Here is a 22,457-nt window from a genome sequence, read left to right on the forward strand (position 1 = left end):
CTTTGCAATGGTGTCTTAGTTTCTGCTTTATAACAAAGTGAATCAGTTATACATATACTTATGTTCCCATATCTCTTCCCTCTTGCGTCTCCCTCCCTCCCACCCTCCCTATCCCACCCCTCCAGGCGGTCACAAAGCACCAAGCTGATCTCCCTGTGCTATGCGACTGCTTCCCACTAGCTATCTACCTTACGTTTGGTAGTGTATATATGTCCATGCCTCTCTCTCGCTTTGTCACAGATCACCCTTCCACCTCCCCATATCCTCAAGTCCGTACTCTAGTAGGTCTGTGTCTTTATTCCTGTCTTACCCCTAGGTTCTTCATGACATTTTTTTCTTAAATTCCATATATATGTGTTAGCATATGGTATTTGTCTTTCTCTTTCTGACTTACTTCACTCTGTATGACAGACTCTAGGTCTATCCACCTCATTACAAATAGCTCAATTTCATTTCTTTTTATGGCTGAATAATATTCCATTGTATATAAGTGCCACATCTTCTTTATCCATTCATCCGATGATGGGCACTTAGGTTGTTTCCATCTCCGGGCTATTGTAAATAGAGCTACAATGAACATTTTGGTACATGACTCTTTTTGTATTATGGTTTTCTCAGGGTATATGCCCAGTAGTGGGATTGCTGGGTCATATGGTAGTTCTATTTGTAGTATTTTAAGGAACCTCCATACTGTTCTCAAATATAATACAAATATTATATATATTAATATATATTATTGTATCTGTCTTCTCATTTTGCTTATCTTACTGTGTTTGGGGTCTCCTTTTTGCAGGCTGCAGGTTCGTAATTACCATTGTTTTTGGTGTCTGTCCCCAGTGGCTAAGATTGGTTCAGTGGGTTGTGTTGGCTTCCTGGTGGAGGGGACTAGTGCCTGTGTTCTGGTGGATGAGGCTGGATCTTGTCTCTCTGGTGGGCAGGTCCACGTCTGGTGGTGTGTTTTGGGGTGTCTGTGGACTTATTATGATTTTAGGCAGCCTCTCTGCTAATGGGTGGGGTTGTGTTCCTGTTTTGCTAGTTGTTTGGCATAGGGTGTCCAGCACTGTGGCTTGCTGGTCGTTGAGTGAAGCTGGGTGCTGGCATTGAGATGGAGATCTCTGGGAGATTTTTGCCGTTTGATATTATATGGAGTTGGGAGGTCTCTTGTTGACCAGTTTCCTGAAGTTGGCTCTCCCGCCTCAGAGGCACAGCACTGACTCCTTGCTGCAGCACCAAGAGCCTTTCATCCACACGGTCACTGGCTCAGTCGTTGTTTTTCAAAGAATGCTGCTACACCATGGTCGCTTGGTCCAGGAATCCTTCTAGCTGCAGCCATGACTGTGCTGGAATCAGCCTTCCTCAAGAACAGTCTCACGGCTGCTAGTGGGAGGCCTTCCTCTCGAGACCTCCAGGTGATTCTTGCCAGAGAAGGCTGGGAAACATTGTAGTTTAATACACTGTCATTCTGGTATTGATTTATGGTAGGAGGAGAAATATATATTTCCAGTTCTGAGGTTTTTTAAAAAAATATCTATCATCTAGGGTATCCTCTTTTTTGTATCAGTAATATGGGAAACCAAATTATAATCAGAAGTGACTTGGCAAGCACAAAATCAGAGCACAGGAAGAGAGGATAGTTTTGAAGAATTATTTATTTAAACTTTGACATAACTGGCTGAGCTCTCCTGGGCCCACCACAGAGTATATGTCAATAGTGAACGTAGTCCTCATGTTCTTTAAAGTCAATTTCTTTCTTTCTACTTGACAATAATCTCCTGTTTCTGTGAATAATCTTTGCTTAGACAAGGCCAATACACTTAGTAATAATTAATTTAGTGGCCTTTAAATGATTAAGTTGCTGTTTGATTTAAAAGAAGATGGTCTTCCCTGACCCTAAAAATCTCTGCAGCCATCAGTTTATTGCCTCTTCCTTAGGGTGGGATTGTTTTTATATTTAGCTTATGAAATTTATTAATTTGCTTCTTCAGACCAAAGAGAAAGTGGAAGGTGATAAGATTAAGAAAATAAAACTTAATCTGTCACCTGCTTCCTGTTCTACCTATGAATCAGAATAGAGAGGTAGCTAGTATATCTATTCTATAGTTCTTGACTCTTATGAAGTGGTAACTAGCAGTTTTGTTTTAGAATTTTGCTTTCAGAATTTATCCTGAGAGTGGGGCTCACTGAACCTCTCTCATTTCTAAAATCTGTCTGTAGAAAGAACTTTTGGTAAAGTAATGCACTACAGTGATTTCAGGTAAGAGAGTAAGAATTTTCTTTTATTTGTTTTTAATATTTTGGGATGTTTCAAGTTTTAGTTGGGTAGAAAGAGAATTAGGGGCAAACAAAAAAGAGGTTGGTTGAGGGATTAAGAGGCAAAGATTGATTGGGCATGCTAGATTTGAAGTGTCTGTTGTACTTTCATGTAGCAACAATAAACAGGCAGATAGCAGTTTCTTAGGAAAGAGGCCAAGGCTAGAGAGGCAGTGTGGTGTAGTGTGAAAAATTTTGGACTTTAAATTAAGAGACATGGGCTCTGAGAGGCTATCTTTGTTACTAATGCTGTGTGACTTTGACCAAGTCATTTGACCTCTCTGGGCCTTAGCTTTAAATTGGGAAGGCTCAAGTAGATGATCTCTAGTAAATTCCTGTCCAGCTATGTGATTCGAAGTGTATTCCTATTGACCTTATTAACTTGAACTCTCTGTTTTTTCAGCATTTAGTATGAAAACCTATGTTTGTCATATTTGTAATATCACCTTTACATCTTTAGAAATGTTCCGGTCCCATATGCAAGGAAGTGAACATCAAATTAAGTAAGTATTTCTTGCCAAAATGCTCCTGTGATACCAAAGACCAGGGCTTCTGTCAAGTACCTTTGCATGTACTTTACAAACTTTCTAGGCATTTATTTCCCTAAGAGTTGATCCTGGGTATGGTTGGTGATATTTGTAACATATTGTATGTTAGTTCCATCTCCCAGGGAGTTCTCTAGCCATGATAGTAACTGACAGAGCTGGCTAACTGGCACTCCTCCTGACCAGACAGCATTGTCCTTCTTTGGAAAGATGCTAAAGGATCATTCTCAGGCTAACCATATAAATTCAAATAATCCCTGTAATCCCTGGAAGGTTGGCTAGTTCCAGAGATTCAGTGATCCAGTCATCATCCTTCCAATGAGGTATAGTGGTTAAGAAAGAAGGTCTTGTTGTTAGACAGAACTGAATTGGAATACCAGATCTATCTTTCTGCCACATATGTAACTTTGGACAGCTCTGACATAAAGTGGTTATAATGAAATATAAAAATATGTGCAAGGTGCCTGACTGGCACATAGTAGGAGCTCAATACACATTTATTCCAATCTGTTTTGTTATTTTAAGGAGGGGAGGATTGAGTGGACAATTGGGGATCGGATAAGTCAGGTAGTGGGACAGTGGGGCACTTAACTATTGTATATTTTTTGTTGTTGCTTTTAAAATCAAAGCATACTATTTCGGTTACATTATTTTAGTGGAAAATATTTATATTATTGAGTCTGAATACTAAGTAGCTAAGTTCTCTCACTGACCAAATTAACCTTCATTTAGACTCTTTTTTTTTTAACATCTTTATTGGGGTATAATTGCTTTACAATGGTGTGTTAGTTTCTGCTTTATAACAAAGTGAATCAGTCATACATAAACATATGTTCCCATATGTCTTCCCTCTTGCGTCTCCCTCCCTCCCACCCTCCCTATCCCACCCCTCCAGGCTGTCACAAAGCACCAAGCCAATATCCCTGTGCCATGCGGCTGCTTCCCACTAGCTATCTACCTTACTACGTTTGTTAGTGTGTATATGTCCATGACTCTCTCTCGCCCTGTCACAGCTCACCCTTCCCCCTCCCCATAACCTCAAGTCCGTTCTCAGGGTTCCAGAATAAATAGCTGTCACATTTATAGATCTGTACAGGGAACTAATAATCAAAAATTTTTTAAAGCAATGTGACATTCAGATCAGACCATCTTTAGGGCATTAAATATTATTGGTCCTTTCCCACACATCCCAACATGCCTTATATTTTTAAGTACTATAGCAGTGTCAAATATGTCTGCTTCTTTGTACCCATATTTCCATTCATCCCAGGCCTGAAATTTTTTTTATGTGTAAAACATTGTGAGGTGCTTAGGAGATATCTGATTATCCCTGCTGCTTCTCTTTGACATACAAAAAGTCACAATTTTTAGCTTTTATATTGAGGTAGGTTTTAAAATTTTGTTTGGGCCTCTGTTGTATTTGTTTTTTCAAACTAATATTTTTGAAAGCAAAGCAAACATTCCAAATAAAATAATCTAGTAACAAGAACTTTCTACTGTCTTGTTTGCAGAGAATCCATTGTTACCAATCTAGTGAAGAATCCGAAGAAGCCACCAGACTCTTACCAAGATGAAAGTACAGATTACATCAAAGTACAGAAAACCAGAGGACCAGAACCAAAGACTTATTTCAGAAAGATGGAAGAGACTTCTTTGGAAGCCTGCAGGTACAGAGAAGCAGTTGATTCCAGATCCAGACATAGAATGTTTGAACAAATACTCCCATGTGAGACTTTCTGGACATACCCAGGACCATACAATATTTCACAAACAGTGGAAAACCAGTTACCTCATTGCTTACCAGCTCACTCAAAGAACACATATGACTCTTTCCAAGATGAACTGGAAGATTATATCAAAGTGCAGAAAGCCAGAGGACTAGATCCAAAGACTTGTTTCAGAAAGATAAGCAAGAGCTCTGTGGAAACCCATGGGTACAGAGAAGTTGATTCTGGACCCAGACCAAGAATGTGTGAGCAAAGATTTTCATTTGAGACTTCTCAGAACTCCCAGCAACCATACGGTACTTCACCAGTGGGAAGCCAATTACATCACTCGTTACCAGCTCATTTAAAGAGGTCATATGACTCTTTCCAAGATGAACTTGAGGATTATATCAAAGTGCAGAAAGCCAGAGGACTAGAGCCAAAGACTTGTTTCAGAAATATAAGCAAGAGCTCTGTGGAAACCCATAAATACAGAGAAATGGTTGATTCCAGACCCAGACATAGAATGTTTGAGCAGAGGCTCCCATTTGAGACTTTCCAGAATTACCCAGTATCATATAGTATTTCACAGGCAGCGGAAAAGCAGTTACCTCATTGCTTACCAACTCATGACAGCAAACAGAGATTAGACTCTATGACCTACTGTCAACCCACCAGAGACTATTTCCCAGAAAAACCAGTACCCCTGAGCCTTAGTCAACAGGAAAATAATTCTGGCCCATACAGTGTAGAATCTGAAGTTTACAAGCACCTCTCCTCAGAAAACAATACCAGTGACCATGAAGCAAGTCATACACGGAAACATCAGAAGAGAAGGCACCTGGAGGAAGGTGAAGAAAAGCCAGAGAAGGAGCAGTCGAAGCATAAAAGGAAAAAGAGTTATGGGGATACAGATCTAGACAAGGACAAGAGCATCCAGAAAAGGAAAAGAGAGGGAGATAAAGTCAGTTCAGGAAAGCTTAAGCATCGAAAAAAGAAAAAAAGACATGGTGTTCCCTCTGAGAAGGAAGAACATAAGCACAAGAAAGAGAAAAAGAAATCTGTTGAAGAAAAGACAGAAGAGGAAATGCTTTGGGATGAGTCTATTCTTGGATTTTGAACTTTTAGCTTTGTTTACCCAATGAGAAATCGGTTAAGAATAGGGGAATTTAGACAAAGACAGGAACATCCAATGAAGAAAAGGAGAGGTGAATACAGTCAGTGTCAGTTCAGGAAAGCTTAGTTTTTGGTGTGTAAAAATTGAAATTGAATTGAAAGAAAAGACAAGCCTAAACCTAGTCTCTGAGAAAGAAGAACCTAAGAAGAACCTAAGAACATAAGAGAAAAGGAAGCCTGTTGAAGAAAAGACAAAGGTGTCAGTGCTTTAGGATGAGTCTTCTCTTGGATTTTGAACTTTTCAGTTTTGTTCACTTAGGTTGAATTGAAGAAATAAGTTGAAGAGTTTGGTTTTGTTAAATTCATGTTATTGAATTTTCCTAAGTGGACAGTTACTTTAACTGCTAACAAAAGCCAAGTGAAATAAGAGTATTCAATATGCCTTTTCCTCAAGTTATTTTTCCTCATTTATTAAATTGAAAGAAAAATTACATGTTTTCTATGTATAAAGTAATTTCCCTTAATGAGGCTGTCTCTGCTTCTACAAATTGCTGTGATAGTGAATTACTTACCTGTGGGAGATAATTTATTTTAAATGAATCACCAGGCATTACAGAATCCATCCCTTCTTTGGGTTTGTGTTAGTGTTGGTGGTATTTTATTGTTGTTATTGTGTGTTTGTTTATGTTTCTTGGTTTTCTCCAAGGAAAACATGTGAAGCGATTTAGACTGATTTTTTGTTTGTTTGTTAAATCTAATTTGCAGTGTATTTTTGTATTTTCTATTTCTGAAAGTGGAAAATGAAACAGTCTATAGTAAACTAAGATGATATATGGTTTTAAAGAGCTCTAAAAAAGTACTGATAAAAATCAGTCTATATTCTGGAAATGTTTATATTATATTAAAGTGTTTTAATTTCTACGTATTGTTTTATGTAAATGATCATTTCCCAGCTGGATATTATCTTACTTTGGGAGTGAGAGGGGAAATAATTAAACAGTTTGCACCTCTGGGGAGATCACACTATAAAGTTTTAATAGTTTCATTTATCCTACATCTAGCTTAGGAAAAGCTGATATTCAGAGTTGAGCTCAGTTTTAAGTTAGAAAAATATGACCAGCTAAATACTTGAAACTGAAAAAGGAAGAATTTATAAGTGGGAGAGGACTGTGAGGAGGGGGCATTACCTTTATTTATTTATTTATTTAAAATTTATTTATTTATTATTTATTTTTGACTGCATTGGGTCTTCGTTGCTGCGTGCGGCTTTCTCTAGTTGTGGCGAGTGGGGGCTACTCTTTGTTGCAGTGTGCAGGCTTCTCCTTGCGGTGGCTTCTCTTGTTGCAGAGCACAGGCTCTAAGCCTGTGGGCTTCAGTAGTTGTGGCACGTGGGCTCAGTAGTTGTGGCTCATGGGCTCTAGAGTGCAGGCTCAGTAGTTGTGGCGCATGGGCTTAGTTGCTCCACGGCATGTGGGATCTTCCTGGACCAGGGCTCGAACCCGTGTCCCCTGCATTGGCAGGCAGATTCTTAACCACTGTACTGCTAGGGAAGCCCAGGCATTACCTTTAACTTGTTTCATCTTGATTATGCTTTTTACTCTGGTGCTCCTTTTTTTTATGTTTTATGATAAACACCTCCTGTAAGCATTTGAGCATCATCATGGTATAGTATAAAGAGTCGTAGCCTGGGAATCTAAATCCCAGGATTCTGGTCTCAGTTGTACCATCAAGTTGCTGTGTGACCTTGTAGAAATACCATCAAAATCCAAACATGGAGTCATTAGGAATAGGAAAAATAGGCTATAGTATTCCCTTGATGTGTTAATCCTATCAAAAAGCAAATAAATTTAGATGGTGATTTATCTGCACTTAGGCAAGGCATTTAATGGTTGTTTTTTATTGAGATTTGAATAAAATGGTAAATATTAACTGAAGCATGATATGATTGTTGGGCTCATACCTGGTTGAATGAATAGTCCAAAGGGGAGTTCGATGGTCCTCAAATTAACTTTTCTTCCAGAATACTGTTGGTATAACATTATTGGTGTTACAATATCACTTCCCCTCTTTTTAAAAAGCCCATCTGGTGTACTGGTGAAAGGAGAGGGGAAAGAAGAACCAGAGTAGAGCAAATAGAGTGTTAATTGGCCACAAAAATGGCAAATTCTCTTTTCTGAACATGTAAAAAAAAAGTAGCATTTTTTTCCACAGGAAGTACAAGATGAGTTCAATTGAATTGTAAGCATTTTTAGAATTGGTAAATTCTTTTGCAGAAGTCCATTTTGCGTTTAAAGCTGGAGGGTAGGAATTCAAACTATATATCGTAAGAATATTCACTAAGATACCAAATTACGATGATCTTTCCAAAATAAATAGATGAATTATTTATTAAAATTAGCTGCACACATCAAAAATTAAAATTTTAGTCAATACTGGGTAAATCATTTAAATTGATGGTGTGGCAAGTTGGGGGAGGGATAAGGGTGTGGTGTTGAACTGCTTTCTTGGAGAAGTTATCAGTGACCTCTAGTAAATGGTTTAAAAAATTTTTAGGACAAAACCCTTTTTTTTTGCCAAAAATGGGCTTTATCTTAACCCCACCATAAAATAAATTTTCTGTTAACCAGGAAGTATTATTTTCTGCTTGAATCTGGGGACAAGGACTTGGATCCAACTTTAGCACATTTGCTTTGCTTCCAACTTCTGCCTCTGAGCACTTGAAGGTCAGAGTATGTCAAGATATTTAAATATATATGCAAGGGGCTTCCCTGGTGGCGCAGTGGTTGAGAGTCCGCCTGCCGATGCAGCAGACATGGGTTCGTGCCCCGGTCCGGGAAGATCCCACATGCCGCGGAGCGGCTGGGCCCGTGAGCCATGGCCGCTGAGCCTGCGCGTCTGGAGCCTGTGCTCCACAACGGGAGAGGCCACAACAGTGAGAGGCCCGCATACCGCAAAAAAAAAAAAAAAATATATATATATATATATATATATACAGGGATCCAAAATGATCTCCACTTCTGGAGTTGAGTACTGAATCTAGCAAGATGAATTTAAGAGCGTAAATATCAAATCCACATTTAGCTATGGAAGACAATACAAAAACATGTTTGAGGAGACATAGTTTTTAAGATATTACGTGGTAGTGGGGGCAAAAAAAGATACTACATGTGAAAACAATGTTGGGATTTTTATTACATGCTTGTTTTGAAAGACTAATAGGCATATATATATATATATATATAATCACATAGATCTAAGGCAAGTTATCGAAGTCAGTATTCAGACAAGTAAATTAATAGCACTTAGCTTCATAGGTATATCCTCATTTGAATAGAAGGTAGAGGGAAGCAAATTTTGGCTGAATTTAGAAAATAATTTTCAATAATTGGAGCTATGGAGAAAAATGGAATTGGCTGCTTGGTTTATATGCATGCATTGAACAAATAATAAGAGGTGACTGTTAGCACTGAGCCCGGAAGGAATCTGAGAAAAAAATGAAGAACATAAGTTCTGTTCCACAAACAGCTCACATTCTAACAGAGAAAATGGACCAATAAATAGGAAACTGCAATATAAATTTGATAAAAGCTACAATAGGAGTGATGAAGGATGCTGTGGGTAGCAAGGGTAATAAGCTTAATGGGATGGTAAGTGGGTATTCAGGAAAGGCTTCCCAAAGGAAATGACATCTAAGCAGACCTTTTCCTCTCAAAGACTTACTTCTTTGATATACCCACTTAGCTATCTAACAGGTACTTCAAACTTAATTTATCCAAATAGAGTGCCTGCTTCTGCCATTACCAATCATTCATCTCCCAGTTTCCCCCATTTCTATAAAACCTTCATTCAGTTGCTCAAGCCAAAAACCATTTTTGAGCACCTCTTCACTCCTGCATTAGACCATAAGCAATTCCCCTTGATCATATCACCAAAATATCTCTTGTAATGTCCAATTCTCATCTTCACTGTTACCAGTCTCATCTGGGACATCATTATTTCTTGATCAAACTGAGAAAATAGGTTTGTGAGCAACTGAAACATTGAAAGAAGTCATTACAGGCTCTGAATTACAGGTGAGTGGGAAAAAATGCATAGAATCAGCAAGAGATCAAAAAGTGCTCAGGTGAACTAAGCCCTTGAGGACTTCAGAACTATCCAGCATATAGTTTACTCCAGAAGAACAAACCCACATATAAAATGAAAACCACTAGTGTCAGAAATCAAATTCAACAGGGCAGAAACATTGTGGGTAAGGGGAAGGAAAAGTTCAGATAGCAGTGGATGAAGGAAGAGTCTAGAGAAAGCAGATCCCAGGAAGTATTATGACAACAAAGTAAACTTAAATTGGAAGGAATACAAGAGAGAAGAGACTACAGTAAAGGTAGTAAGGAAAATAATAGAAAAAATGAAGATAAATTTTTGAAAATTATACAGATTGATAGAATAGGTAATAGACAGCAATGGAGATACAAATAAATTTGTTGTAATGGGTGCTGTGTTGTGCTCCCCAGAACTGCCCTCTTACAGTATGGCCGTATCAGGACAGAGGCACTCATTTCCCCTTCTGGGGAATTGGCCTTGTCTGAAGGGAACTGACTCTCCTAAGGTAATACCTTCTGGGGGCAGCCCACATTGATGGGATAATGTAGGTATACAAAAACCAGGCCACCTGTTTCAATTTTGGGCAACTCTGAAAGACCATGGGATCAGCTGAGTCCTTTGTTGGAACTGTATCACAGTTCAGTTTCTCTACTAATCTCCTGCTTCCCTCACAAGTGTTGTTCTTTTGAACATACCCCTGTAAATAACCTACAAACAAATCTCCGTCTCATTGTCATTTTCCCCTAGAAACTTACCTGAGACAGGAGGTACTGGGAGTAGTCCTAGGGAATAGACTCCATTTTGGAACAGGCTATGAGATTCTGTTATTGGTAGTTGGCAAAATACTGGTAGTAAGTTGTTCCTGGCATGCTGTAGCAGTACAATTTTTAAAATTTTCACAGGTGGTAATAGAAAGGAATGCACGTGCAAGTGTAATATCTCAAGTAGTTAAGAGGATTCAGAGAAATAGCCATTATATTGAATTATATGGAATCTGCTGACTTGTTGAGTGACATTGATGCATTGCAGAAAGAAAACAAAAGACTGAGAGAATTAATTACCAAATTAAGGCAAAATGTGAAAGTCAGAAGGCATCCTGGGTAGCAGAGAAAGGGACTTCCATCTCTTCATCTTGAAATCCCACCTCCCCCTGAACCCTCTGAACTTGAAAAGGTAGACCAATTCTAGGATTGCCAGATAAAACAGAATGCTCAGTTAAATTTGAATTTCAAAAAAGCTAATTTTCAGTATAAATATGTCCAGTGAAATATTTGGAACACACACTAAAACAAAATGTCATTGTTTATCTGAAATTCAAATTTAACTGTATGTTCTTGTATTTATTTTTGGTTAAATCCAGCAACCCTATCCATTTCTCCCAATTAATAGCTAGCATTCCCACCTTGCTTCCAGATGATATTTAGCCCTCTGCCTTGCAAAACAACAAGCCCCCTACCCTAGTATCTATCCCCATCACTCCTGCTGGCTACCAGACTGATAACTATGATCAAATCACAACTTAACCTGGCCTAAAAAGTGTTGGTCTGATAAGGTAAAAAAGGGCCTAGGTACACTCTAAGGGAAGGAAAGAACTAGGAGAAGGCTTGGTGGGCTTGAGCTCAAAGGCCACATAATTTGTGGCCATACTGTAAGAGGGCTAGGGATTTCCAGGAAGAGCCCCATAGTGCAGGGGTGGTTACAGATAGAGAGTAAAGATAGAGGGAGCAACCCATCAGAGAATGTATAAGAGAATATGCACAGGAAGAGTAGGGTCAGACCTGGAAGACTGACAGAGAGGGTTTTATTCATTAACTGTTAGGTAAAAGGGGTCATTGAGGTTTCTAACCAGAAAAAGAAAATGAGAGGGACTTGGACTGGATGGTCTTAAATGAATCTAATGTGGTCATAAAAAAAGAGTGTTAATGTGAAGCTGGAAAGGTAAACAGGGGAGGAGACCAGATACAGGATCTGTGTGATATCAGGGGCAGGGTGGTATCAGAGAAAACTGGGAGTAAGAGACAGATGAAGAGAGACTGTGAAGTTCTCTTGACAAGACTCTGAAATGCCAGGGCTAGGTCATAGGTGTCTGAGAAATATACGAGTTCAGATGCAGGAAAGTGGGAAAGCAAAGCCCAGCTGCAGACAGGCTAATTTCACAGTGACTGATATCAAGAAAGTCAAATAGGCATCATGATGTCATTAAAGGAAAGAGGTAGCCTTCAGATTAAAAGAAGCTTAATTTAATTACAGACCCAAGTTTCTTGGGACCTTTTAATCAAGTCCAAAGAGAATTAAAAACTTTAAGTACATAACAATTGACCCATGAGACTTGGAGTCAGTAAAGTTTCACTCTGCACCTCAAATTAAGACAGGAACTTGGAAAACAGATGTTTGGGAGTAGCAATGACAAATCATACTCTGGAAAGATAGAAAAGGATTCCCCACAGATCTATAAACAAAATAAAATTATTAGCATAACCTCACTAGAGGTTTGCTCCATTTATGTTTTCTTCCATTTGTTTTTATATACTTTTTAGGTATATTGTGGCAAGACACAGGAGGGAGAATTCATAAAATCTTTAATTGTCTCACTGAGGGTAGAACAATGTGTCAGGAAAATCTAACTGTGTTGTATTTCTTTTCAAAAGATGAGATGTATGGCAGTTTTACCTCACCTGATACATATACAAGGAGGGAGATTTGTTAGAAAGAGGAAGTGTAGCTGGTACCCACCCCACCCCCAGCAAGAGGTGGACAAACAAGAAGTGTGCAGTACTCTTTTGCCTTCATTTAAGAAATAATCTAAGCAAGCAAGAGCTTTATTTGGTTCCTCAAATTTTCAGCCACCATAAAATGGATGAATCTATAAATACCAGGGCAGCTATGGGGAGAGCAAGAGAGAGAGTCATGGCGTATGGAGCTCTCATTTATCCTGAAATACGGCATAAAGTAACCAAGAAAGTAATCATTAATTTGGCTTGTATATACTCCACATCATGTTTTTCTTTTCCAAAGCTGACAGAGCCCTTAATAGGTTGGGTGGAGCAGGGCTCATTCCCATCCTAAAAAAGAAGAAAATCCTATCCTTACATATTTCTGTATCTTATATCTTATATCTGTATCTTATATCCTATATCCAGTGCAGTCAGGAGGTGATTCCTGAGGCTTTCCCTGAATTCACTTCAGTGTAATATTTGTTACTCAATAATTGGTAGCAACCTACCAAGTGCCCAGGTAGTTTATAGTGCAACAGGGGGATAAAAAAACATATGCATTATGGGGAAATGACATGGAGTAGTGCAGGCATTGGATTCAGATTCAGAAGACCTATGTTTGGAAGACCATTCTAACACTCATTTGCTTTAAGGTAACTAGAAGCAGGTCATTCAACCTCTGAAACCTTACTTTTCCTCATCTGTAAAATGAAGATTTAAAAAACTCACCTCACAAGGTTATTTAAAGATTAAATGAGATAACGTATCAATACAATTTCTGATGCATATTGAACTTGCAGTAAATGTTAATTAAATTAGAATATCAAGTAGAGAGTATTAGGGAGACCATGACTAAGTGCTAAATTACATGGTGGTGATCCTAAGAAAAAGCCCTTTCTAGTGGTCATAGTTGTTCAAAAGTAAACTAGGTTATCTCAAGAAGTACTGAATACTGGCAGTGTTCAACGGTTGGATGATTATTAGGCTAGGTTTTACAGGGTGCTCTGAAGCATTGAATATGGGGTTCAATACCAACCTAACCCTCATTTTTCACTCATAACTTCACTCTTATATTTTTCTACTTTTCTTTATCTACAATTTCATCACTTACATTTTTTTTTTACCATCAAGCCTCTGTCTTTGTGAGCTGCCTTGACATTTTTTTTGAAATGAAGCCTGATATAAACAAACATAAATTTCACAAAAATTATATGTGGAATTAGACCTGGTAATGAAAAATTCTGTGGTTTCATTTTTTGTACTAGGAGAGATTTGATCGGGAAAGTCTTCCTTCAAGAAAGCTGAAGGAATAAACGTGTCACTAACTCCTTGCATTGATACCGTTTTCAGGCTATTGCTTTGTGGGTAGGCATTTTTTTACTATCAGCTAAGATTTTATAACAGTGGATGTATAACTGAATAATTATACTGCCTTACATTGGTTAAGTTTGAGTTTGTAAAGTATTTTCACATGTCACCTTCATTATCCTCAGTTCACAGATGAGCAAAGTAAGGATTCACGTGATGTGCCCCAAATCGCACAACTCCCTACCTGCAGGTAGTTAATATCTGCATATCCATCATAGTGTGTCTAATTTATCAAGCATCATGTCCTCTGCAAGAGTGGAGTGTCATCATCTACCAAAGATCTTCCCTTATCAAAAACACATGCCAACGCCCAAAGTATATGCCAAGATAAGGGGACTCGTTCCTCTTCCTAAACTGTACTTCCCCCAAAAGAAATGAGACTTTTAATTCCATCAGAAAAGTTTAAATCCTATGGGCTGTGGACTTCCCTGGTGGTGCAATCGTTGAGAATCCGCCTGCCGATGCAGGGGACGTGGGTTCGTGCCCCGGTCCGGGAAGATCCCACGTGCCGCGGAGTGGCTGGGCCTGTGAGCCATGGCCGCTGAGCCTGTGCATCCGGAGCCTGTGCTCCGCAACGGGAGAGGCCCGTGAAAAAAAAAAAAAGATCCTATGGGCTGAAGATTGTCCTTTATGAGAATGCAAACACTCTTCAAAATTTATTTAGCCGTTCTCAGTCACTAATTTCACCTGTGGAAAAATGGCAAGAGAGAAAATAGATGGCTCATGGAAGATTTGAATGTGAGGAGAGGGAACTGGAACTAGATTTGAGTATCAGTATTGGGCTAGACAATTTCAGATTTGCTATCTCTTTGAGTTACTTTAATTCTGAGAACCAAATGGAAAAAAGAGGAAAAGTGAATCTCAGAGTAGTTAAGTCCATTACCCAAGATCATAGAGTTAGTGGCAGGGCTGGGAACTGAATCCCCATTTTTCTGACCACTGAAGCTGACCTGAGCTAGGAAGGTCACTATCCCTGGGGAAGGGCTGTCTCAGAATGGCTTCTAGGTACCAAAATTCTGGGCAGGCCCAGGGCCATCTTATCAATTAAGCACAGTAGTCACAATGCCTAGGTCCCATGATACTTTCAGGGGTCCATGAAAGTGGTTTAATTTAGGGGAGTGATGTCACTCAAAATGGTACAGTAGCAAACTCCAGGGCCCTGTTCATCTACAAAAGCAACTAAGCTGGCAAAGACTGTCAGACTCAACTTTCACGGAACTCTAGAATCTAGTCAAAATCTTACAACCAGGAGAAAGTTTAATGAAGAAAGAAGCTGTGACATTTTAGTAAGAGAGACCTATGGCATTTAAAATAATTCTCTTACCATCCCTATTCCCCAGATCAGCAGCAGCCATGAAGATTCCTGGTGTAGGTTGCTAAGTGCCAGAGAAAATAGTACAGACCTTATTCTCAAAGAATAGTGGTTGTATGCTTTGACTAGTATGGCAGCTCTGTGACAGACCACCTCAGGGGCTTCCCTTTGTTTTCTTGACTTGGAGAATTCCCAGGGCTGAAGTGACTTCCCAGGCAGCATTTGCTGACAGCATTCGTGACGGTTTATTTTATGGGTCAACTTGGCTGGGCCATGGTTCTAAGACATTTGGTCAAACATTACTCTGGATGTTTCTATGAAGGTGCTTTTTGTGTTGATGGAAATAATCTATAAACTAAACTATAATAATAGAGGGGAGTTTTATTCGAGCCAAACTGAGGACTATTGCCCAGGAGACAGCCTCTCAGATAGCTCTGAGGAACTGCTTCAGCGAAGCATGGTTTTCAGCACAGTTTTATGTCTTGTCAGAACAAAGAACATCAAACATGACAGAGTTACATTTCTTCAAGATTACAAAAAAGACGGATGAGCACATACACAGTAAGTCAGTATGGCATTGGTGTCTGGGAAAGGAGCCTTATCACTGAAGGAATACTAACATTGATGTCCCAGAAAAGGAAGCATTTATCTCTATCTTCCAAATGGGCATTCTTTACTTCTGGACAAAACACCCTGTTCTTTAATGGTTAAAGCAGATGTACAATGTATTTTTTTAAAGATTTTTTGATGTGAACATTTTTTTTTTTTTGGCTGCATTGGGTCTTTGTTGCTGCTCATGGGCTTTCTCTAGTTGTAGTGAGCAGGGTCTTTTTGTGGTGCACGGGCTTCTCATTGCGGTGGCTTCTCTTGTTGCGGAGCACAGGCTCTAGGTGCACGGGCTTCAGTAGTTCAGGCACTCAGGCTCAGTAGTTGTGGCTCGCGGCCGCTAGAGCGCAGGCTCAGTAGTTGTGGTGCATGGGCTTAGTTGCTCCGTGGCATGTGGGATCTTCCTGGACCAGGGATCGAACCCGTGTCCCCTGCATTGGCAGGAGGATTCTTAACCACTGCACCACCAGGGAAGTCCATGGACCATTTTATTTAAAAGACTATATTGAATTTGTTACAATATTGCTTCTGTTTTATGTTTTTGTTTTTTTGACCATGAGGCATGTGGGATCTTAGCTCCTTGACCAGAGATCGAAGCTGTACCCCCTGCATGGGAAGGTGAACTCTTAACCACTGGACCATCAGGGAAGTCCCTACAATGTATGTTTAATAGGCCACAAAACAGGCTGTTCTGGTTAGCATAAAGTTTAAGTTACACCATGTATAAGCTAGAATGACTTCCCCATACCTCAATATGTGAAAATTTCTTCCATCATTTGGATGAATTTGACATTGAAATCAGTGAACTTTGAGTAAGGCACATAACCCTCCATAATGTGGGTGGGCCTCATCCAATCAGTTGAAGAACTGACTGACCTCTTCCTTTGATTTTTTTTTTTTTTTTTGGCCGTGCTGCTTGGCTTGTGGGATCTTAGTTCCCTGACCAGGGATCAAACCCGTGGCCCCTGTAGTGGAAGCTCAGAGTCCTAACCATTGGACTGCCAGGGAATTCCTTCCATATTTTTACTTGCCAAACCTCCACAATTGTGTGACTCAGTTCCTTAAAATAAATAAACATCCTGTTGGTTCTGTTTCTCTGGAGAACACTAATATGGATTTTGGTACTGAGAAGAGAGGTACTGCTTTAACAAATGCCTGAAAATGTGGAAGTGGCTTTGTATCTGAGAATGGATAGAGGCTGGAAGAGTTTTGAAGTGTATGTCAGAAAAAGTCTAGTTTGCCATGAAGAGACTGTTGGTAGAAAAGTGGACATTAAAGGAGATTCTGATGAGAACTTAGAAAGAAAAAAGGAACATGTTATAGGAAACTGAAGGAAAGGTGATTCTTGTTACAAAGTGGCAAAGAACTTGGCCAAATTGTGTTCTAGTGTTTTGTGGAAAGTAGAAATTGTAAGTGACAAATTTAGATATTTAGCAGAGGAGATTTTAAGCAAAACGTTGATGGCATTGCCCAGTTTCTCTTTGCTGCTTATAGCAAAATGTGTGAGAGAGAGAAAAATTGAAGAAGAAATTAAGCAAAAAGGCATCAGAACTTAAATATTTGAGGAATTCTCAGTCTATCCATATTGAAAAAATTAGAAAGCATGCTCTGGAGAGAACACCAAGTATGTGATTAGACAGTCACTCCATAAAGAGATTATGGGTATGACTCATGGTCTAATCAGCCATCTCAGCAGAAGCCTGGAACAGAGATGGGATTATACCAGCAGAAACACTGCCAGCTTCGACTGAAGAAGACAGAGATGGGACAAAGTGAAGGAAGACTGTTGGACCTCTGGGATTCTACAGGACAGGCCAACAGATACATTCAACTGTGAACATGTGTTATCCTTCAAGAAAAGGTAGAAATGACCCCAAAGATGGGGCTGTCTCCTTGGTTTCAGCAAGCCAGACCTGGAGCCTCAGGAGTGGCGCTGTTACCCCAGTGGGCCCAGAAAGTAGAGCTTCCAACCCTATGAGCCTGGAGGACAGAGCATTGAGCCAAAGAGGATTATTCTTGACCCTTAAAATCTAATGGAATTTTCTGCCTAGGTTTCAGACTCGCTTATGACCCATGACCCCTTTCCTCTTTCAAATTTCTTCTTTTTGGAATGGGACTGTCTATCCTATGCCTATCTCACTATTATATTTTGGAAGCAGATTACTTAATCTGGTTTCACAGTTTCACAGCTGGAAAGGAATTTTGCTTCAAGATCAATCATCTCTCGAGTCTCCCCTACACTTGATTTAGATGATATTTAGATGAGATGTGGGACTTAGAGTTGAAACTGAGATGGATTAAGACTTTTAGTCTGTTGAGATAGGGGTAAATGTAATTTGCATGTGAGAAGGACATGAAATTTGGGTATCTAGAGGGTGGAGTGCTATGAACTGAATTGTGTCACCTCAAAATTCATATGTTCAAAGTCCTAACAACCCCTACTTCGGAATGTGACTGTATTTGGAAATAGGGTCTTTAAAGAGGTGAGTAAGTTAAAATGTGGCATTTAGGATGGGCCCTAAACCAATCTGACTGGCGTCATTATGAGAAGACAAAATTTGGACACACAAAGAGACACCAAAGATATGTGCACACAGAGTAAAGATCATGTGAGGACAGAATGAGGAGACAGCCATCTGCAAGCCAAGAAGAGAGGCCTCAGGAGAAATCAAGCCTGCCAACACCTTGATCTTAGACTTCTAGCTTCCAGAACTGTGAAAAAAATAATTCCTGTTTTTTAAGCCACCCAGTCTGTGGTATTTTGTTATGAAAGTCCTAGCAAAATAATATAACATTCAAAGGTAAAAGTACTGACTGCAGCAGCCTGGAAAAAAGAACAACAGTCAGGACAAGGAATAGACAGACTGAAAAGCCCGGGAAGGATGAAGTTGGGACAAACAGATATGTGAGGAAATAAGAGCTTTTAAAAGCTCCTGTGTATATCAGGCAATCCAGATGTTCTCCTAATGCCACTGGCATCAGCTACTGTATTTTTAAAATTTCAGTTGAAAGAGAGCCAATTAATATAGTCTAAACACTACTTTGGGTTATAGCTTTCCACAACCTATTAAAAGTTTAAGAGATTTATTTAGTATCTATATTAAAGATTCACCTACAGACATTTTCACATTTCATGATTTATGCTTGTCTGTTATTTAAACTTTTACAGAATATACAGTGATACTTTCATAATTGCCTGATAAATGAATCAATTAAAGGAAAAAGTAGCCTCATCACCATTTTCTCAACCCTTCCGTTAGCCCACTCCCACAAATATACTGCTCCTTGCTCATTTCTGAAGATCTATGGTGTGAGATGTTTTACATATGGACCTCCCTCCCTTCCTTTCCTTCCTTCCCTCCTTCCTTCCTTCCTTCCTTCCTTTCTCTCTTTCTCTCTTTCCTTTGTCTGGTTTTGGTATTAGGTTAATATTGTCACTTGCTTCACACAATGAATTGGGAAGTATTCCCTCCTCTTTTATTTTCTGGATAGAGATTTGTAGAATTGATGTTAATTTTTCTTTAAACTTTGAATTTTTCAGTGGTATCATGTGGGCCTGGATCTTTTGGGAGAGTTGTTAAATTACAAGTTAAATTGCCTCAATAGTTAGATGGCTATTTAAATTATCTATTTCACATTGGTTGAGTTGTAGATTGTATTTCTCCAAAAATTGGTCAATGTTGTCTAAGTAGTCAACTGATGTGTGTAGAGTTGCTTGTAGTTATTCTCTGATTATCTCTCTTTTTTTTTTTAAAGGCTGTACGGTCTATGGTAACATCTTCTTTTATCCATGATTCTGGTAACTTGTGTCTTTTCTTTTTTTTTCTTTAACAGTCTTGCTGGAGGTTTGTCAATTTCATCTTTTCAAAGAATCAGGTGTTTGTTTCATTCACTTTATTATTCTCACTTCAATTTCTTTAATTTCTGCTCTTTATTATTTTCTTCCTTATTCTGATTTTGGTTTATTTTGCTATTCTTTTTTCTAGATTCTTGAAGTAAGAGCTTGGACTATTAATTTGAGACATTTTTGTTTTTTCTAACTTATGCATTTAGTACTATAAATTCCTTCTTGGTGCTGCTTTAGCTGAGGCCCACAAATTTTGATATGTTGAGTTTTCATTTTCATTCAGCTAAAAATTTTAAAATTGCCCCTGAGACTTCAACTTTGACCCACTGGTTATTTAGAAGTGTGTTTTGTAGTTTTCAAGTGTTTGGAGACTATACTGTTATTTTTTTCTATCATTTATTTCTAGTTTGATTCCATTATGGCCAGCGAACACACTCTGTATAATTTGAATTTCTTGAAATTTGTTGAGGTTTGATTTATGATATATCTTGTTAAATATTCCATAGGCACCTGAAAAGAATGTGTATTCTGCTATTGTTAGGTGAAGTGTTCTATAAACTTCAATTAGACCCTGTTGGTTGTTAGTGTTGTTGAGTTCTTCTATATCCTCCCCAATTTTCTGTCTCATTATTCTATCAATTCTCAAGAGAGGGTTGTTGAGGTCTCCAACTTTAATTGTCTATTTCTCCTTTCAGTTCTATCAGCTTTCACTTCAAATATTTTGTCTATCTGTTGTTTGGTGTGCACACATTTAGGATGGCTATGTCTTTTGGTAGATTTAGCCTCTTATAATAATGCAATATCCCTTTATGTCTCAGAATTTTCTCCCCTCTGAAGTCAACTTTATCTGATGTTAATTTAGCCACTTCTGCTTTCCTTTGATTAGTGTTCATATGATGTATCTTTTTCCATCACTTACTTTCAACCTGCATTTGTTATTATATTTGAAGTTAACTTCTTAAAAGAAGCATATAGTTGGATCATGTTTTTCAATCCACTATGCCAATCTTGGTGTTTTAATTGGTGTATTTAGACCATTCACATTTACTTCAGATTACATTTAATGTAATTATCGATATGTTACATTTTAAGTCAGCCACTTTATTATTTGTTTTCTGTTTGCTCTCTCTGGTTTTTGATTATTAGTTTTATTTTTCCTAAATTTATATAGGTTGCTTGAACAATTTTTAAAACTTTAATTTTTATTTAGAGCTTTTTTTTTTACATCTCTATTGGAGTATAATTGCTTTAAAACAGTGCCTTAGTTTCTGCTCTATAACAAAGTGAATCAGTTATACATATGCATATGTTCCCATATCTCCTCCCTCTTGCGTCTCCCTCCCTCCCACCCTCCCTATCGCACCCATCCAGGCGGTCACAAAAAACCGAGCTGATTTCCCTGTGCTATGTGGCTGCTTCCCACTAGCTATCTATTTTACGTTCGGTAGTATATATATGTCTACGACAGTCTCTCACTTTGTCACAGCTTACCGTTCCCCCTCCCCATATCCTCAACTCCATTCTCTAGTAGGTCTGTGTCTTATTCCCGTCTTACCCCTAGGTTCTTCATGGCATTTTTTTTCCTATATTCCATATATATGTGTTAGCATACGGTATTTGTCTCTCTCTTTCTGACTTACTTCACTCTGTATGACAGACTCTAGGTCCATCCACCTCACTACAAATAACCCAATTTCGTTTCCTTTTATGGCTGTGTAATATTCCACTGTATATATGTGCCACATCTTCTTTATCCATTCATCTGATGATGGACACTTAGGTTGTTTCCATCTCCGGGCTATTGTAGATAGAGCTGCAATTAACATTTTGGTACATGACTCTTTTTTTTTTTTTAACATCTTTATTGGGGTATAATTGCTTTACAATGGTGTGTTAGTTTCTGCTTTATAATAAAGTGAATCAGTCATACATAAACATATGTTCCCATATGTCTTCCCTGTTGCGTCTCCCTCCCTCCCACCCTCCCTATCCCACCCCTCCAGGCTGTCACAAAGCACCGAGCCAATATCCCTGTGCCATGCGGCTGCTTCCCACTAGCTATCTACCTTACTACGTTTGTTAGTGTGTATATGTCCATGACTCTCTCTCGCCCTGTCACAGCTCACCCTTCCCCCTCCCCATAACCTCAAGTCCATTCTCTAGGAGGTCTGCGTCTTTATTCCTGCTTTACACCTAGGTTCTTCATGACATTTTTTTTCTTAAATTCCATATATATGTGTTAGCATACGGTATTTGTCTTTTTCTTTCTGACTTACTTCACTCTGTATGACAGACTCTAGGTCTATCCACCTCATTACAAATAGCTCCATTTCGTTTCTTTTTATGGCTGAGTAATATTCCATTGTATATATGTGCCACATCTTCTTTATCCATTCATCCGATGATGGGCACTTAGGTAGTCTCCATCTCTGGGCTGTTGTAAATAGAGCTGCAATGAACATTTTGGTACATGACTCTTTTTGAATTTTGGTTTTCTCAGGGTATATGCCCAGTAGTGGGATTGCTGGGTCATATGGTAGTTCTATTTGTAGTTTTTTAAGGAACCTCCATACTGTTCTCCACAGTGGCTGAACCAATTCACATTCCCAACAGCAGTGCAAGAGGGTTCCCTTTTCTCCACACCCTCTCCAGCATTTATTGTTTCTAGATGTTTTGATGATGGCCATTCTGACCAGTGTGAGATGATATCTCATTCTACTTTTGATTTGCATTTCTCTAATGATTAATGATGTTGAGCATTCTTTCATGTGTTTGTTGGCAGTCTGTATATCTTCTTTGGAGAAATGTCTATTTAGGTCTCCTGCCCATTTT

At 38.8% G+C, this 22,457-nt stretch overlaps 1 protein-coding gene across 5 annotated transcripts in view; it reads left to right on the forward strand.

Annotated features, from left to right (window-relative positions):
• ZMAT1 (zinc finger matrin-type 1) overlaps positions 1–6,580 on the forward strand; it is a 160,116-nt gene extending 153,536 nt beyond the window's left edge. For 4 of the 5 annotated variants that reach the window (XM_060292680.1, XM_060292679.1, XM_060292676.1 and 1 more), the window contains 2 exons: positions 2,714–2,813; positions 4,367–6,580. In XM_060292680.1, coding sequence (XP_060148663.1) covers positions 2,714–2,813; positions 4,367–5,681 — 1,415 coding nt within the window. In that variant the 3' untranslated portion in view covers positions 5,682–6,580. The remainder of the gene's footprint in view (positions 1–2,713; positions 2,814–4,366) is intronic. The other variant, XM_060292678.1, reaches the window with a different exon arrangement.
• The last annotated feature ends 15,877 nt before the right edge of the window (positions 6,581–22,457 follow it).

The sequence above is a fragment of the Globicephala melas genome, chromosome X (assembly GCF_963455315.2).
Source record: "Globicephala melas chromosome X, mGloMel1.2, whole genome shotgun sequence".
In the NCBI taxonomy this organism is placed as follows: Eukaryota; Metazoa; Chordata; class Mammalia; order Artiodactyla; family Delphinidae; genus Globicephala; species Globicephala melas.